General features: G+C 38.3%; 2 protein-coding genes across 4 annotated transcripts in view; one reads left to right on the plus strand and one right to left on the minus strand.

Moving 5' to 3' along the window:
* Nucleotides 1-20,254, plus strand: part of LOC127959601 (protein unc-50 homolog) — a 922,469-nt gene that overhangs the window by 737,234 nt on the left and 164,981 nt on the right. The window lies entirely within an intron of this gene.
* rbm26 (RNA binding motif protein 26) lies at nt 7,593-19,832 on the minus strand. Of its 3 annotated transcripts, none has more exons than XM_052558861.1 (22): nt 19,438-19,832; nt 18,940-19,058; nt 18,604-18,740; nt 18,294-18,382; nt 17,933-18,168; nt 16,682-16,945; nt 16,348-16,587; nt 16,133-16,273; nt 15,690-15,824; nt 15,441-15,552; nt 15,014-15,173; nt 14,778-14,930; nt 12,549-12,656; nt 12,379-12,444; nt 12,050-12,175; nt 11,880-11,954; nt 10,936-11,103; nt 10,748-10,852; nt 9,692-9,880; nt 9,521-9,607; nt 9,320-9,433; nt 7,593-8,400 (listed from the first exon to the last, which is right to left on the minus strand). In XM_052558861.1, the coding sequence occupies exons 1-22, from the start codon at nt 19,494-19,496 to the stop codon at nt 8,311-8,313; spliced, it is 2,973 nt and encodes a 990-aa protein (XP_052414821.1). In that variant the 5' UTR covers nt 19,497-19,832; the 3' UTR covers nt 7,593-8,310. The 3 variants fall into 3 exon arrangements, with proteins under 3 accessions (XP_052414821.1, XP_052414820.1, XP_052414819.1); XM_052558860.1 differs by having other exon boundaries at nt 18,294-18,385; XM_052558859.1 differs by having other exon boundaries at nt 18,294-18,388.

The raw sequence follows: 20,254 nt of genomic DNA on the forward strand, positions 1-20,254 counted from the left end.
GGAGTGTGGGGAAGGCGGCGGCTTGACAAATGAAATTAAAATATTTAAACACTGCTTTATGATATTACGGGAGATCATCATCATCATCGAATCCCTCTCACCTCCGGCACGGAGCGCACGGCTATTACGGCTGACGCTTCTATTCGAGTGATACGTTCACGGTAATGTGATGTCCATAAGTCACACGGCCCATCCGTCAACCTGAACACAGATGGCATCAGAGCAAGGACGAAAGCTTCTGAAGACTCACAGTCACATGAACCTGCAGCAGCGCTGATGTGGAAGAACACACTCTCAGTGATCAGATCCTAAAAGAACCATTTTTTCGGTGTGAAGAACTTTTAAAAATTCTAAAGAATCATTTTTATACGATAAAGAACTGTTTGTGCAATGAAACGGTTCCATTGATGTTAAAGGCTCTTCATGGAACCATCAACGGCAAAAAGTAAAACCCTTTGTTTTAAGAGTGTCGCACAGACTGGCATGAGCCCACACTCCTGTAAGACAATATAGAAGTTAGAGGAGAAAATGAGACGGGAGTTTTAAAAGCATACCCTAACTTTCATTAACCAGAAAAAAATAGAGTTCAGAGATAGACAAGACAAAGGTTTGAGGTTAAAGGGTGTATTATTATTATTATTATTATTTAATAACTGATTGTTTTGTTAGATAAGAGTCTTTTTCCTCGGCTGGGATCGTTTAGAGCTCTTTGAAGCTGCATTTAAACTGCATTTTGGAAGTTCAAACATAGGGGCGCCATAGAAGTCCATTACATGGAGAGAAATCCTGCAATGTTTTCCTCCAAAAAAATAATTTCTTTACGACTGAAGAAAGACAGACATGAACATCTTGGATGACAAGAGGGTGAGTACATTGTCATTTTTGTTCTGGAACTGAACTACCCCTTAAAAATCCGGTTATAGTCTGATAAGTTATGATATATTTTAGAAACAGGCCTATAGCACTATACTTGATATGTATTTCCCCTTAGGGATAACTTAAGCATACGTGTCTACAGTGGATTGTGACGGAAGTGAATATGACGTTAGATCTGTGTCTCTTCAAATACTCATCCGTCTCTGTCCCGGGGAGCAGAGTTATTTATGACGGGACAGCGACCCACCTCATTCCCCTCGTTACGATCACATTTTACACCCATCATCTGACAATGAAGTGGCTGCACAATAAATCCCGGCTTCACTGCCATTTCCCAGTAAATTGCCTGTAAAGAATCAATATGGCGGTGGAGGCAGCCGCGTCCTGGTAAATGACAGAGTATGGATAGATGAGAGGAGAGTCAAACAGACACCTCTACAGGAGCAGAGTTAAGGGAACAGACAATGAACACCGCATTACTGACGAAAGTAAAACAGTCTTGAGGGACTTTTCTGAAAGCCTTTTATGAAAACACCTTCATTTTTGTAGAGTTCAAAAGGTGCTACAAGAACAGGCTGACAACAGATATTTTTATGGTACATCATACATTTTCAAAAGTTCACCAGGTCTCCTTTAAAGAGTCGAACTAACTAATCAGTCTAACTGTATCAAACCAATTTCCATGGGGTTAGAATGAATGTGTAGTAATCAAGCGCCAATGTCTGCTACCAATATGGCTTCCGGCACTTCCAGATATATGAGCGTTGTGCTCTGATAATCTTAATATCTGGGAGATGCGTTTGGCCGTATATTAGAATGAACAATTGCGGTATATGTGAAGTCAGAGAGAATCATTACTGGCCTTGAGCTGACTTTACACTGGAGCTGATATTTCTGAGACGAGGACGGCGGCAGAGGGACGGGGGAAGCATCGTCTCAGCTGGAACTTTTTATTAAGCTCATATTTTGCAACTGTCATTGGCGCTGCATTTGACTTGTAAAACAGACCTAACTACAGGCCCCAAATATGCGATGCGCACATCAAACGCTAAGCTACAGTAACGGCCTCCTCTGTCCTGGCTCTCCTCTCGCTCCCGTGCCTCCTGCTGCTCTAAAGCCTCTGATTATGAGAGAAACATTACTGCAAAACTATTTACTCTTAATGTAGCAGTCATATCTGCACAGGGACAGGAAAAACGACTCAAATATAGTCGGATTAATAATACATGCTTTAATTAAACTGCTTGAAGGTGCATATAACAGGGACATGAGATGCCAAGATTGAATCTCCTCGCTGCAAATAAATATGAGCGGTCAAAGAAATCATGAGAATCTACAAGATAAAGGTCATTCCATACATGATCTAAGAGTAATGATGAAGCGCCTGCAATGATTATAGATCCAGGATAGGAAATGACAAATATACTGAACCGCACTTCATCAAAGTAAAGCAGAAAATCCATTTAATACTTTTGCAAGAATTAGGAGAGGTAAATATTTGCTCTCATAATGAATCCATTCTTAATTAAATCTGACATTTTATAATATTACATTTACTGTCTGTCACAATGTCAGAATAATGTAATTGTTTATTAAATAAATAATTTGATCCCCATCACAGAGTTCAGGAAGTTGTTAGAATCTTTTTTTTTTTTTTTGAAGTAAAAAGAAAATGCAATAGCTATGCAATTTGGGTTAAAACTATGCTAACCATGGTAAATTACTAAAGTATGTAATAACTAGACAAAATCAATAGTTGTGTTGTACTCACTCATATTAGAGATTAAATTATGTTCTAGGTAACTTTTGACACTTGCCTTAAACTTTTTATATTATTGGCACCTATAGCTCATGAAAGAAATCTGGAAATAGAGGTCTAGTGTGTCTATCATGTGCTCACGGGTCTGTACGGGGTTTAGAAATGATCAGAGAGCCATAAGCTCAAGCAGACTCTCAAACACAGGCATTAGAGCTCGTCTTCTGAAATCTTCGTCTCTAATTACTGTGTAAGGTGTGAGACTCCACACACTCGCCCTGTGTGTGTGTGTGTGCCATTATTGCACGGGATAATAAATTGTGTGCTACATTGATAAACTAATGCAATTACAGGCAGGGTCACGAAGTCAGCTAATTTACAGATAGCAGTGTTTGGGGTGGAGGGGATGTTGAATGGCCCCTGGGGTCCTGATGCAGTCTCTTTATTTCCACTCGGAGTTTAAAGCAGCCGAATGCAGCAGGATTGATCCTCTGAACTGCGTCGTACTGACCGTGTCTTATAACAACACACAGAAATCTTTAACACAGGGCAATTACTTCTGCAGATAGCATCCAGACTAAAAAGAAAAACAGGCTTAGTAATCAAAGCAGGTGATTGAAAACTTGCCGAAATAACCAGATTCATTTTCTATTTGATTTTCTCAAAAATGATTGGTTCAATCATGTTCAGTTTATTCATTTACACTCATACAGTTTCCAAAAGTTTTTTTTTTTTTGTCTTTCAACATGATGCCATAGAATTTTGGGCATTCCAAATGAGATCAGCAAAGTTGGTCCCAAAAAGAATCTTTCAGTGAGAAGATTCTAAAATTACCTTTATGTAGAACATTCTAAATAATCCAAATCCAAATCCAAAGAACCTTTTTGTGCAATGGAAAGATTGTGCATATGTTAAAGGCTCTTCATTGAACTACTGTTGCCAATAAAGAACGTTTATTGTAGGTATGTTAACATAAGTTATCTGAATGACTTGAGATCTTTCTAATCTGCCATCTTGGCTCCAGGATGAGTTCACAAAGTAATGTGACCTTTGACCCATAATTAAATTGACATCTTTAACCTTCATTACAGCCTGTCACAACACATCTGTGCAAATCAGAACGTCAATACATCATTGGGTTCTCATTAACTGCACAACACATATTCTTAAATGTAAAGCACACATATATAGAGGCAATATAGTTAAAAAATAAAGCTTCTTTACTGACATGAAACATCCATCTAACCGTTTTTGCATTAAACAAAAGTTTCTTTATAGTGGAAAAAGTGCTCTTCACAGTAGAGAAAAAAAATAGCACTTGTGTACTGTTCCCTGAAAACGCCATCATACATGCTTGTTCTAGGTCATGGTAAAACACTGATGTGCTGAATATATTTGCAGCACACTGCCATCCAGTGATCAGTCACAGAACTAGAAAACAACAATTCAAAGTTGAATCTGAACTGCAAAGTCCTAATATTATCTATAACAGCTCAAAATCTCCTACTAAACATCTTTAATAAGACATGCGGAAAACTTGCGTCACACACTAGCCAATACGAATAAAAAACGAGAGCTTTGTATGTAGTCTACGTGTTAACATTCACATGGACAGACACTTCTAGCAGCCTCTGCTCGTGTGTTTTTCTCAGACTTCACAGGAGTATTTTTAACACGAGTGATGCTGGATGTGCCCGCGGTCTCACGTCCTGTGGCACAGAGACTCACGCACCCCTGACACCAGTATCTGGGATGATCCATCGCCCCTGGCCTATTCCCAGAGGCCCCTCTGATTTATGGAGCTAATTTTGCGGAGTTGCTGGGGAATCTGGGATTTGTGGTTCAGCTGAGGGCAGTTGTCTGCATGACAAGGCCACTGTAAAGTTCAAACAGCCAAAGCTTCTGTCAGCACCTCCACCGACGGAGCAGAGTGAGACGGATGGAGCGACTCTTGACAACTCACCCAGAGATGAAAACAACAAGTAATCAGCCATTAAAAGCAGTGTACTGATAGCCCTCATCTTTTCTACTGTAAAATTGCAATGAATTCATCCACTTAATTTGAGAACTCTGGCTGCAGACGGTTCTCTTGAACTCAAAAACTGACTTCCAATTATATGCATGCAAATGTGGGAGACTGGAAACACAAGCTCATGCTCATATCACGTTTCTGAGGCATACAAACATTTTGGGAACCTGACAATATTATTACAAGAAAATGTAAAACCAAAAGGATCTACACATCAAAGATCTATCTTTTGGTCAGTTTCACAAGCACAAACTTAAAAGCTGTAAATTCAGTGCTGCAGCTTAATGTTTTGAATGCAATCATTTGTGATCTCTTATACCACCCTGCATCATTTTTGCTGAATAAAATCCAGTACTTGTTTCTTATCAATTTTAGGTTGCTGATTGCAGAAATAGTGCATGTTTGCATGAGTATGTGACACGTTTTCACAAAATTGTGGAATTTTTGCATTTGACAATTATTTGTGAGGTTAAAAGTCTTATGGTAATCTCTGAGCCAGATTACAATTTTTTCTTTTTTTTTTCAGTTGCTCTTATTTTCATATGTATGAATTAATTTAAAGACTTCATGCCAAATCATGATTTCTGCTTTTTCCACTCCTTTACAAATTGATAAAAGATATATTTTGAATGCTTTGTTTAGTCATCAAAAGCAAAACTTTTGACTGCTTTTTCTCAGCATCGAGTCAGGTAACATTAGGCAGGTGACAAAGGTACCCGTGAGGTAACAAGATAACATTAGTTTTTGCAAATTAGCTTAACTTTTTTTCCAAGATGCAGGACTGTGTAATGTATTATAAACAGAAACCCTACAGTAGTGTGAGATTATAGATTTTGCATATGTTCAAAGTCCACATTGTGACCACTGCTTTAACATACAAAACAACACTTCCACTGTTTCTATTTAAAGGGACAGGTCACCCAAAGATGAACATGCTTTCATCGATTACTCACCCTCATGTTTCTCATGTTTCTTTAATAACCTCTTTATGAACTTGTGTAAGTTTCAATTTTGGCTTTTCAATCTCTCAGGTTTCATTAATAATATCTTCATTTGTTTTGGGCAGCTAATCAAAAGTCTGATGGGTTTGGAAGGCCATGAGGGCGAAACATTTATGATGTTGGGTGAGCAAACTCTTCAAAGCTATAGGAACACTATGTATTCTTGGTTATAATTTCAGAAATCTTAAGTTTTAAAAGCAATAAGGTCACGATGAGGTCACGTTTGGATATGACAGATAAGACCACCACTGATCTTACTCTACTGGATCATTTTACCAAAACAGAAAATAAAAGCAAATGTAGAATAAACTGAAATACTTCTCAAACTTCTGCTTTCTCGTAAGCAGTAAGATTTGCTCAGTCTATATTGACTGCTGCACAGCGGTATAACACCCAGTTCAAAGAAGCCCAGTCTTCCTCTTTCTCTGATATCCAAATAAGAAACTGTGGCCCAAGCAAAGATTCCTCCCCAGGCCTGTATTGTGATGTAGAGTTAGAGATTACGTCTCAAACTGAGCTCTGCACGTCTGGCCGAGGGGGTTTTGTTTCTAAGGGATGTCGGGGATAAACACTAAATTAATCATGTTTTGGCTGAACTTGCAGGGGACTGAAATTTGCGTATAGAGGCCTGTGATCACATCAAATATTAAAGACTTTTTCTCAGCACTAGCAGGAGGCTACGAAAAACACCGGGCACCGTCACCCATCGCAGATTTGGAGATCGTTTTAATGAAACAAACAAATAAATAAATCCACATTTAATCAGAACTGGACGTGGATTACATTGAAATTTAAGCAGGACGAATTATGAGCTTGCATACATTAATGACCCAAATCAGAATAAAATGACGATGCTTGATGCTAACTTCACACCTTATTTCCAATTCTAAATTTGAGTCAAACATCGTTCACTTCACCGGTTAAGAAATAAACCCATTTATCTTACTGACACAAATTACAGATTAAAAAGTCTTTACAAATGACTGGGCCAATGTAAACGCGTTAGCTGAAGCGCTCCGACACGCTCTAAACTAGTTAGCCAACGTTTTCCGCGGTAAACGCATTATGCAGTTAATTCCGCCGGAAATGCATTGGCCTCATGGACTCACAGCTCACGATGAGTCCGAGTTTAACAAATACATCACTTGATTACGGAGTAGTCGGGCTGCAGGGGTCCCTCAGATTAAATAGGGCTATTTAAGAACCACGATTTACATTCCTCACGCACCACCACCATCTCCACAGTAACGACACACTACCTGACCCAACAAAGCTTATTAAAATGTTAGATTACACCGAGAGAGAGGTCAAAGGTCAAATTTTAATGCACGTGTAGGAGTGGGCGAGCGAGTGTCCACTTAAGGGCCCCCTTGCTGGGGTAAAGCTGAGCTTCATGGCACACTCCAAGAGCAAATCGAATTCTTCACAATTAGCTGAGCTTCCACGACAGGCACCAAGGTGAGAGAGCCACATCACCGACTGCTACAGCTCTGATTGGGTCATTCTTCTCCGCTATGCAAATGTGATGCTCGGAGGTTGTATGGGGGGCCGGATGCACATCGTCAGGATGGTGCGATGGCGCCAAGGGTCAACAAATATTGTAAAAACAGGTTTTAGTGTCCTGGGGGAAAAGAGCTGGGCGGTTTCATCACAAGTTGACAATGAAAATGTCCAAATAATTAGAAAAGGCCATTGTGAATATGAATGAAGACCATACCGATTTGTAACGGTGATCTGATGTAGTTCAAGCTTCATCCATAAACACATGACCTAACAGACAGAAATGCACAACAGTTAGTCACCCGAAGAGAAAAAAAACTGATGTATAAAACACTTTGCTTATCTCATTTTATGCTTTTTTTGCTCTATACTTACTTGCTGGTACTGTGTGTGCATGATGAATTTAGGAAATTTGCTCTTTTTGTGAAGATTTTGGGGGTTGGGGTTGAAATGGTCTTTATTCAGCTGCCCAAATGTTTTTGTTTTCACTGCTGCTTTTGCAGCAGAGCTCTCAATATTTTTTTCTTTTTTTCTTTTTTTGCAGCTGATGTTTTTTCTAGACCATTTCAATTCTTTATTTTTTTTTTACATTTCAAAATTAAAGCCAGGAGATGAATCCAGAAGCAAAAATTCATACAAACCATTAAAATTGATACATAAAATATGTACACAAGAAGCTACATCCTCATCAGGCTGATATACTAAGGAAAGCGTGTCTTATAACAATGCTTCAAAAATGCTCTGCTGTTGACTTTGAAATCGAAACATTTCTCATATTTGTCTCAAACTGTAACATTTTCAGTACTGCTGAAAATACATTTGGGTCAACAAACCATAAAAAAAAAAAAAACAAGAAAATAAAAAAAATAAAAAAACAATGCAGCCGGCAAAAGTAAGTCAATGTTCTGACACGATACAAAACAAAACGATTACAGAGAGAAATCAAATCATTCATGTTATCTTACATCTCAGTAATTGAAATTCACAGCCTTTAAAGTAAACTGCTCAGGTTTGATAAGTAAAATAAAAAAAAAAGCCGATGAAATGTAAATCGGATTTTTAAAAACAATGCTTTCAAAAACACAGAACTCGAGATCCGATGCCCTCGAGTGGTGCAGTGCAGCAGGACTGGACACACGACTTCATCTTCATCTGCGCCATGAGCGCGACTCATTATCGTCTTCCTCTTCATCATCGTCCTGCAGCAGGGAATCGTCCACGAGCGAGTCCGCTGGAAACTGCAGCCAATCAGAAAACACACACTCAGAATCAAATCAATAAACAATGACAGTACAAAGGTTTTGTGCTTACACCATGGTACATTCGGACTGGTCTTTGTTATTTAGACACAAGAACAAGAAACAGTAATATAAAGCGGGACATATCCAACATTTATTAAGGTATAAGGAACAATGCAGAGTTGTTTACACTTGCTATGTAACATCACAACAACAGAAAATAAATGTAATATTGTGCTATCACAGGTTTGCATTAGTTTCTGGCTCTTTTAAATAGAACTAAGAGAAAGAAATGTGATATTGCAAACTGAAATGAAGTTTATGTTTTTTACATTAAGCTCTGTACAGACACTGCTGACTTCATTTGTTATAAAGGATAACATCTTTGGGTTGTGTCCATTAGGTTCCAAATAAAAAGAAAATAATATGAAGATCCTTCCAATTTGTCAAGTATTTCACTCACTGGACAATTAAAATATGTATTATCGCAGGACTGTTAAGTGTTTTAGGGTCACTATATTTTTATAAATTTATGGTGTTTTTGCACATATTAAAAAGTAATTTATTCCAGTGATGCAAAGCTGAATTTTCAGCATTATCCCTCCAGTCTTCAGAGTCACATGACCGTTCAGAAATCATTCTAATATACTGATTTACTGCTCAAGAAATATTTCTAATTATCAATACTGAAAATAGTTTTGTTAAATTTACAATGCTTTTTTTAAATAGAAATATTTAAAAAAAGAACAGCATTGATGTTTAACAAATGTCTTTTTTGATCAATTTAATGCACCATTACTGAAAAAACTACTTTCTTTTATCCTTCAACAAAAATAACGTCTACAAACGTTAACATTACTTGAATACCTAATAATAGTACAGATGGCTTGAACAGAGTACACTGTGATGAAGGGCGTACCTCCTCATCCTCAGGATCAACCTCGTCTGGGTCAGTTGTGTTGAGGGACGCCGTGGGCTTGTGCCAGGCCAAGCGCAGCTCCTGATTATTTAACCGAACGCCGTGGACGGCCGCCTGAGGAACAGAGCTGAAGTTTAGACTCTGCATGAAGCCGTGCATGTACTGTATGTGTCTACTGATGTTTATGGGTAATGTCAGCACCTGTTCCGCCTCTGCACGGCTTTTGTATGTAATGATGGCACTAAGACTAGAATCCTGCATCTGGCAATCTTCAATCTCCCCGTATCGCTGGAGGTTAGCGGGAGAACCGGTTAGGACTCAGAGACATACCTCATAACAGTGTGATGCAACACACCCTTTAGAGTTACTCACTGCGAAGTGTGGGAGCAGGTCGACTCGATCGGCCTCAGTGAAACCGCTGATCTCTAAAGCTCGGGGTCGATGATCCACCGTGGTGTGAGTTGGGACTCCTCTCCCGCGTCCTCGGCTCCTCAGGGACCCCCGACCCCTGCTGTGGGCCCCCCTCCCACGTCCTGGGGTCAGCAGCCCCCTTTTGGCAGCCTGAATGAAGACATCTCATATAAGCTTACAGAGTTTAAGTAGCACTACAGTGCCACTCAGTGGAAGAAATGAGAATGAGTTTCCTGTTCTGAACCCATTCACTGCTTGAATAAAACTTCATTTCTCATGCTATTAGCACTGCATCATTTCTGGATTGACAATCATATTTAAATGCAGGTAATGTAATGTGTGTTTTTATTTCTCAAAAGAACTCACTTAGCTACAACATTTTGTTTAATTGTCATATATATTTTTACTAAATATTTTTATACTGGTTCAATGGTGCTTATAGGCAAATATGATTTTAAACAATTCTTTTGGGGTTCATTTAAGTAATCCCTATGTCTAAATTTCCATTTTTTAAATGCTGATTTTTTTAGCAGTGTTATTTCAGCATCATTGAGATACTAGAACAGCTTTTATTGATACTTTAATAAGTTTGTGACATTTAACTTTTTTTTTTGTACTTTTGTAATGTATATTTATTCTATAATATGTTTTTCATTATATTAAATAATTATATTTATTTCAGTTGTAATTGTAGTTACTTTTGCACATTAAACTAAATTAAAATGAGCAATATTGCATCTGCAAATAGCCAACATAAGTATTTTATTTCATGTATTTTTAGGTTTTAATTTTAGCTTCAGTCAGATAGCTATAATGTTTTGTAGCAAACTATTGTACATCATGTACTTTATAACAATAACTTTTCTAGCCAGTCCATGCCTTTTTCATATTTTTTTGAGCTATATACAGATTGTAAATTCAGAATAAATACTAAATGTGCCATATTCTAGTTACAAGAATTAAAGTAAGAACATAAACGTGCTCAAGAATACAGCTTCTTGTCTCTTTGTGAAATACCTCCAACTGCAGCTGAGTGTATTTGATCTTGAGTTCAGCAGTGTCCTCTCCTGCCTGCACTTTCTTGTAAAGGTCCAACTCTGTGTCCAGGAGCTCCTTTTGAGCCTGAAAACGGAGAGGTATCATATAGGCTACACATGCAGAAAACTTCACTTGTTGTTTGTTGTGCTTTGGGACGGTGTGTGTACCTGAGCTTTGCTCTTGAGTGTGGTCTTGAGGGCATTAGCGCTGGACAGTCCCTTCATCTCCTCCTGTAGTTTGGTGATGCTGTTGGTGAAGGTGGCGAGGGTCTGCATGATCAGAGCTTTATCCTCAGCCTTCATGGACCGGTTCTTCTCCAGCTTAGATATCAGCAGCTGAAGACACACACAGCTCTCAGTCGTTTATGAACACAGTCATTCATTTCTCTATCCCTAAATCAAACCTGCTGATATTAGAAGTGAAACTTTTTATGAGTTTGTTAAACAGCACGGATCAATTAATGTGCTCTCACAAGACTGTCTACCAAATACTGGTTTCCTTCACTAGTTAGTAAGCTGTGACAATAACAAAAAGCCATTTTCGAGACTTTTTATAACAACTTTATGCACATTTATAAACATTTTATCTAGTGCTGTCAAATGATTAATCGCATCTAAAATAAAAGTTTTTGTTTACATAGTGTGTGTGTATGTTTATTATGTATATAAAGCACGTATATATTTATATTCATATAAAATCATATATAAATGTAATATATAAACAAAATTTTTCTTAAACATATACATACATACATACATGTGTGTATTTATATATCCAAAATGAATAGACACAATACACACGCATATGTGTGTAAAAAAATAAAAAATAAAAAATTAATTTTGCTGCTTCATATTTTTGTGGAAAGAGTTGAAAATTTTTTTCAGGATTCCTTGATAAAAAGAAAACTCAAAAGTATAGCATTTATTTCACAAAATAAGTCTTTTGTAACATTATAAATGTCTATATTGAATAAAATCATTCCCAAACGTTTAAACGGTGGTGTACTTTTTAACTTTAACTCATTAAGAGAGCATCACATAGGAAACAATGAGCATCTCTCTAATTAACATAATAAATGAACAAGACAAAGGGACAACAATTAAATACACACCTTCTGGGTCTGAATGTGCTTCTCCAAAATCTCCTGTTTCTTTTTCCGAACATCCTGTTGAAGCTTCAGCGCCTCCTGGTGGAGAATGACAGGACCACATTTACAATAGTTCAACACCAATATAAAACATGTGACTTGAAGGTTGCTTTTCCCAGCACACTGAAACAAACCCGTTTCCTTTTCAGGGCATCTTCTGCGCTGACAGAGGTGCTCCCAAACGGCGCTCCCTTCTGGCCAGCTTTCAGTGCAGCTGGGTTATAAACAGTCTTCGTCAGGCCAGTAGATGTGGAAAAGACCTAAAAAAAAAAAAAAAAGGAGGGAAAGATTTTACATTATGTATAAATGTAAAAGGGTCTCAAAAGAAGCCAGTGGGCCACAATAAGATGGCACTGCTGAATGCATACTCTACACAAACAAATAATCAGGCCCTTGATGTGGAAGTGGGAGGTTTAGAAGCTGAAACATGGACTAGACTTAAAGCCTCACTATGAAAACAAACCTTTCCTCCAAGGCCCGCTGGTTTAGAGAGGCCCAGACGCTCCTTCACTGAAGCCTTGACTGTATTCTGTAGAGAACAGGAACACAGAGACATGCTGAGATCTGAGACCACAGAGACAAAGCACAAACACAAACACGCATGATCAGGAAGTGTTTGAGGCACACATTCACCTGTGGAGCGCCGCCGGGGTCGTGGGAGGGTTCAGGCAGGGGTCCGAGCCGGTCTTTCACTGACTGCTTCGGTGCGGTCATCACAGACTCCTGGGCTGTCTGGATGCCCTACAGACAACAGACATGACTCCAACAATCAGATTTCACAGCTGGAACCATCCCATATATGATACTGATGATGCACTGATCGTGATGTTTGCTTCATACACTCAGCGGTCAGATCATGCACAATAAAATGACTTTTTTGCCCTAAAAAGAAATGTAAATAATCAATATGTAGCCACGGTTGATTAACGAGTAGAGATGTTCCGATACCCTTTTTCTCTTCCCGATACCGATTCCGATACCTGGGCTCAGGGTATCGGCCGATACCGAGTACTGATCCGATACCTGGGTGTATATCTGTATATACAGCTGTATATACTACTAGCCCTGTGTAAATTGCTAGAATTTTTTTATGGTGTGCTTCAGACAGATCCCTCAATAAAACATGAACAAATACATGGTGAACTACTGTATTTATTACAGTATTTTTATTATCTAACATGAATTTGACAGTATTATTTATTTTCTTATGCAAAAAAGAACTTCAAATGCAGCCAAAAATCTAACACCGCAAACTAAAAAAGGTATTTAAGTTTTACAATATAACTGTATAAAAAAACTGCAACAAATAAGTCTAGGAATATAAAAAAAGATCTATTAATCAGATAATCTCTAACAAGTAAAAAACAAGTAAAAAACAAGCAACCATCTAGGCATAATTATTATTATTATAGAGATGTATTATTATTACTGTAGGCTACAACAGTAGCTTTATATATTGTCAATTTACTCATGTAAACCAAACATTTATTTTAATGGGCTGCCATGAAGATCTTTGAGTGTCTGTGTTTATGATATGACAGTATTCTCAAATGAAACGGTAAATTCTCATGAAGTGACGGTTTATGCGTTCGTGTCCTCATGACACACAGCAGACTACAAAACAGCGAGCTCTCGCGCATCTGTGCCAGTCACCCACAGAGATGTAGATTTTGCGGGAGTAATATTTAAATAGTATTTTGCAGTTTAATATTCACAGACACTAGTATATATTCGGCTACTGTCTGGAGCCCTGCGCTTTGACTTACACGGAAGCGACTGAACGCAGTTGCCGGTACTGAATATACTCGAGAGTCTGTAACTACCGGTACTACAGAGACATACTGCTAACCACTGATCTATAATATAGAAGCGGCTTCACTGTCTTTTGGCAGTTTAGAATGTGATGAGTGATCCAGTCATATATAGATCAGGGCTGCTAACGCGTTTTCATTTCTTCTTCGCTGCTCTAAACAGGGGTTGCTTGTGGCAACACAGCACAACTTCCTGTGTTTTCAATGCATTTTGAGCAGCGAAGAAGAACCGTGCAGCGGTTAGGCAAAGCTTGCGGTCATAACTAGGTCTTTTTTAAGAAAATGGTATCGGATCGGTATATGGGTTCATGTACTCGCCGATGCCGATGCCAGAATTTGTTGTGGTATCGGAGATATTTCCGATACTAGTATCGGAATCGGAACAACTCTATTAACGAGTGAACTGTTCATTGTAGTTTTCAATTTGTTTTCTGTTCATGAGTGATTTTTAATTTCTAAAACATTATAATAGGAGCACAGAACAAGAAGTCATTGGTGAAAATGTATAAATACATTTTTAACACATTTAAGTTCAAATAAATTTTCGAATAATGTTATTTAATATAAATATGAATTGTATTGCTGAGACTGCTCTGTGCATGTAAAATAACAAATATTTAAATCTTTTAGTTATTATACTCAATTATAAGCACTGAGATTAATGTTAATTACAGTCTTGAAATTTAAGTGTTAATATAACCAATGATAATTTTATAAGTGCATTAATAATCATTGATAAACATAATAGTGATAAATATAAAAATGTATTATTTTATAAAAATTGTGATGCGTCTTACTCTCTTAATATTAAATGGTGATAAATCAAAAATAGTGATCTGTTATTTACTCCTTAAAAGAAAAAATATTTACCATCTTTAAATTGTAATAAATGTATTTAAAAGTTACTTTAGTTATTTTTAAATAAAATATGCATTTAATAAATACAGTAAAATATGTATTAAATCAATTAAATATACATTTTTAATGCCATTGGTCTCTAAGAAAATTTAGTTTGAGCACTAATTGTTCAGTTTCCTGTCTGATTTGATACCGGATGTGGAGTGTTGTGTGTGTCCTCTCTGTGCCAGTGCACTCTGATGAAGCGGTTGTTGAGCACTGCCTCTGTGCTCTGCATGGCCCGCTTGGCTTCTTCAGGAGAGGCGAACTGGATGAGCGCCCCCTCTGGGTCATTATTATATGCCACCTGAACCAGAGGAAACGAGCTTAGAACATCTTTACAATTATGAACATCATATCACAAATGTTGACTTTTAACCGTTGCAGTACCTGTAGATTGACGATGGTGCCAAACTTGCTGAAGTGCTCGTTTAGTTTGCTGATGTTGTTGAGCTCAGGAGGAATCTGACGGATGGCCAGTTTGGTGTTTGCTGAACAGTAGGGCACTTTCCTGTGAAAGCCGTGGTGGTTTGGTTTGTTGAAGTTTGGTCTGTAGAGCGAACAGAAACATGCACACTGAGGTCAAATGTAAGTAATGAAACTAAAATGCATGCAACACAAAACAATGGATACTTGTTTGTGTGGATTCAAGAATTTGAAGAGATACATTTCAATAAACCTCTTTAGGAAGACTGCATTCATATTCAAATATATGCACCCTTTTATGTATCCATTTCACCAGAAAATTATAATTAAATGTAATTTTATTTCTCAAATTCCGGATTTTAAAAGGATAAAATGTTTGATTGACTCTTACTTGTCAAACCAGGGTTTCTTTGCAGGAATCGCTCCATCATGCAGTCCCGCTCCTCTCTTCCTGGAGTCTGATTCTAAAACTATCCGAGCGCTGTTACTGTTTGACATTTTCTCTAAAAGAATCACACACACAAAAAAGGGAAGTAAAGGACAAGAAAATGTGAAAAGGATGCATTTCAATTGCACATGAAGAGAAAAAGGTAAATTCCTGAAGAGCTGGTTTAACAGAGAGGCCTGGGCTCACGGTTACCTCGAGGAGGCAGATCCACTTCTCCCATGGTCAGACCAATCAGATTGGGCCGCTGAGCGTTGACTCGATGTCTGTACATGGGCCTTGAGGTCATGCTGGGGGCTTCAGGATTATACACCTCTGGCTCAAATGAATCTATGCATCATAAAAACAATGATGGATGTAATTCCAGAATTATGAAATGACTAGTAGTAGCATTTTATTTTGTTTATATACTACCATTCAAAAATTTGGGGTGAGAATGATTCGTTTTGAAAATGTATACTTTTATTCACCTGGGATGCATTGAATTGATCAAAAGTGACTATAAAGACCATTTCAATGTTACAAAATATTTCTATTTCAAATTAATGCTGTAATCCTCACATGAGTCAGTTAGAATATGTCTAGTTGAGTCATCGTTGCATTCCTGTATCAGACATGAGGCATTCATGCGCACTCACCTGAAGTGAAGAGAGGGGGAGGAGGCTGGCTGATGGGAGGCCGGACACCTGACGTCACTATAGTGGGCACAGAGCTGGTGATGGAGTTTGGTGGAGCATCCATACCAGAGGGCTGCAGGGCAGGAAGCGGAGGAGGAGGACCTGAAAGAGAGAGGAAATGAGCATTTATAACATTAAAATGAACAATCTTGACCTAGGAAAAATGATTTTCATACCTGCTACAGGTGGAAGACTGGGTGGCATGGTGCCCGGTGGGGGCACAGGTGGTCTGAGGTTCACTGGTGGAGTCAGGTGTGAGTGGGGGGGCGGCAGGCCTGGAGGAGGTGGGCAGTCTACTCCAGGAAGAGGAGGTGGCTGGAAAGGAAGTATGCTGGGAAGATTAACGTCCTCCACCACCACTGGATCACTTCCGTGATCGAAAGGGCACATGTCTCCTCGCATACAGAAGCCTTTTTCTGTCGAGACACAGAATCAGGACGTTACTGACTTAAAGATTAAAGGTTAGTCTGTAGCATACACGGTTCACTGATTAGAGAGGGAAAACCGTACCATCATAGTCACGACAGCGTTTCCTCGGTGGGCCGCCTCTGCCGAAGGGCGCGTGGTCCTGTGGGAACTCTGACCAGCTCTCAGTGGTGGTGTTCCCATGGTGGGTGGGGGCGAGGACAGTGATGGTGCTACTGAGGGTGGGCACAGGGAAATGAGTAGAGGGGATGCCGGGTGTGAGAGGCGCAGCGGTGTAGACATCGGTGCTCGCGGCCTCCTGACGTTCTGGACGACTGTGCTCGTACTTTGGCTTTCCAGAATCTCGCTCTAGAAGAGCAAGAAAAGCATTCAACTGTAAATGTTGTGAAAATGTGTGGGGCTTTTTTTATTTCAATGCAAGAAAGTATATTACAGTTAAAAAGGGGTCCGTTTTTTTTGTACAATTCATACTTTTATTTAGCAAGGATTTACTATACTGATCAAAAGTGACAAACACATTCACAATGTTACAAAAGATTGACATTTCAAATAAATACTGTTTCTCTTTTTACTTTCTTAAAAAAATACTGCAAATAATTTCAGAAGCATGTCAATCAGAATCATTTCAGAAGTATAAAATATATGGAAAATATATATATATTTTAGCTTGTGTTAATATTTTACAGCATTACGGTTTAATACGGTTGACCCTGGATCACAAAATCAGTCTTAAGTGTCAATTTTTCAAGCTTTCCATTGATGTATGGTTTGTTATGATAGGACATTATTTGGCCGATACACAACTATTTGAATATCTGGAATCTGTGTGTTCAAAAAAATAATAATTTAATTGAGAAAATTGCCTTGAAGTCCTTAGCAATGCACATTGCTAATTAAAAAAAGTTTTTATATGTTTACGGATGTAAATGTACAAAATATCTTCATGGAACATGATCTTTACTTAATATCCTAATGATTTTTGGCATAAAAGAAAAATCGATAATTTTGACCCTAACAATTTATTTTTGGTCATTGCTACAAATACACCCCAGAGACTTAGGACTTTTTGTGCTCCAGGGTCATATATATTTTCAATCAAATAAATTCTTCAAATTATTATTATTATGTTTTTTACTTAAATATATAAGATCTAAACTACTGGTTTTGGCTCAAGTATGTTAGGTAGAAATATTCCATGCGGTCTCTAATAATATGAGCAAAACATAGGCACTTATAAATCTGTTTTAGACGAAGCATAGCAAAAAGTATTTCATGTCAACCCCATGCATTAAAAATCTAATTTGAGTATAAAGCAAGGTAACAGTGGCGTCTCACCTCTGCTTCTGCTTCTAGAGGGACTGCGTGTGCGAGATCGTGATCGTGTGCGGTCTCGCTCTCTGTCCCGATCTCGGTCTCTCTCCCGGTCACGAGGGCGCTCCTTACTCCAGCTGCGACTGCGACTGCGTTCTCTCCTGCGGTTATAACGCTCCCTGTACGAGTCCCTTCTGGGAGGGTTACGCTCATACTCTCTCTTCCTGGAGCGGTCATCTTTCTTGTGGTCGTCTACTCTCCTGTCATTTTATTGGAATAGAGGAGAAAATATGAGGATAGTTAACAAGGTGGCTTAAGAAATGTGCACATGCGTGACATTTTGGGAAAGTTAAATCTTCTATGTTATATTTGATGTGATTCCCACCTGCTGTCTCGGCTGTATCTGGAGCCAGACGGAGGACTGTGGTTTATTCTCCTGGAGAATTTCTTTTCTCGATCCTCTTCTCGGCCGGGCTGCTGATGCAAAACCAACCACAGAAATCATTACTCCAGTCTTCAGTGTCACATGATCTTTCAGAAATCATTCTAATGTGATGGTTTGCTGCTCAAGAAACATGTCTCGTTATGTTGTAAACAGTTATGCTGCTTGACAATTTGTATTTCCTCGATGAAAAGAAATTCCAAAAGAACAGCATTTCTTTCAAATAATGGACAATGTGATTGTTTTGTGTCACCTCATCTCTCTTTGTTTCATCTTTCTCCGTGCGCTGGTGAGTTTCAGTTCTGCTTGCGGACGTCGGCTGCTCTGGTTGAGGTAGATAACTCTTTGCATTCACAGCTTCAAAAAGTCTATCCACAAATGTCTGCGTTTCTGCAAGCAAAAGCACTAGATTGTTAACAGCTTCAGAGATTCAGCACTAGCTGTCTTAGAAGAGGCATGGAATTGAAGTATCTGTTATGCAAATCATGTCTAAAAGGGACGTTGATATCATCCTACTAGTTAATGACCTTCATGTGGTTTGAGCAAAAGAACTGCACGAATTCAGATCATTAATGGAGTTGAATTATACCTTTCTGAAGGAATACATCCAGCTGGTCAATGCATAGTGCTTTCAGCTCCTTCTCCGATTTTTCTTTCTTCAACAAAGCAACCACATATTTGGCAAGAGCAGAAGGGTCAGCATCACATCTGCAGGACAGACACATACACTTCAGTTGCATTAAACCCAAATGATGCTCAGCCAGACATAATGATCGGTTCATTATTAAAAAAAAAAAAAAAAAAAAAAAAAAAAAAAATATATATATATATATATATATATTTAAAATATATAACTTTAGAGCAAGGTTAGTATTCATCTGTATAATAGATACAACTCACAACTGTTGGTAATTCGTGATTACTAATTTAATAGGATAACCAAGTACAAGCAGCATTACAGTCAATAGAATGTAAGTGCATTTGTCAATAATAAAGTCAATAAAACCAAAGCCACCGACATTCAGGGAGATCTGAATCATTTTGCTAGCATCATTTCAACGCACTGTGCAGCAGCAGCATCACTTACATGGGTTCAAGAGTCTTTGAGAGCCACGTCTTCAAGGCCTCGAGGTTTTCAATGATCATTTTTCAGAGGGCTGTTTTTTTCTGCAGTTATGCCCCTGTGAGAGTCACCAACTCTCGCAGAGAGTTTACAGTCTGAACCAAGCGTAGTGTGTTTGTGCTGTCAGGCCTCAATCACTCACTCACTCACTCACTCACCGCCCTCATAAACTCCGACTGGAATATCGCATCTAATTGTACACCAGCCAGAGCAGACAGACGGTAACGGTGAGCTCTGATGCGGCTTTTACTTAAGGCGTTGTCGGGGATGGTTTCTGTGCGCATGGGAATGAACTTGTCCGCCACACTTCCAGCTCTTTCTTACTTTCCAGAAATGGCGACTGTTTACTCTCGCGGGCAAATCTCGCGAGAGTCCGCCACAGCACACAGTCACTTCCAGAGTTTCTTAAAGGGGCCGCTGCGGTTTGAAGGCAGCGTCATCAAATTTTACAAAACAGATACTGTATGAAAAAAAAAGTGTTTTATAAAAAAAAAATAAGAAACAGTTTTAAAATTAGATTACATTGGTTCGAAATATATTCACAAATAACAAAAATAATTAGTAATACTAACGTTTATTAGTTTCTTTTATAATATAATTAGTAAATTTGTTTATGACATATACCCTTGTAGTGTTCTAATGTTCTTTATTAATTTTACTATTGTCTGTTATTTTACAAAACACAAATAAATACTTAAAATAATGTATTTGTATCGAACATGGTTCTGTTTCACACTAAAATATATTTGTCATATACTGTATTTTTTAATTAAAATAAATT

Source organism: Carassius gibelio, chromosome B6 (assembly GCF_023724105.1).
Source record: "Carassius gibelio isolate Cgi1373 ecotype wild population from Czech Republic chromosome B6, carGib1.2-hapl.c, whole genome shotgun sequence".
NCBI classification, from domain to species: domain Eukaryota; kingdom Metazoa; phylum Chordata; class Actinopteri; order Cypriniformes; family Cyprinidae; genus Carassius; species Carassius gibelio.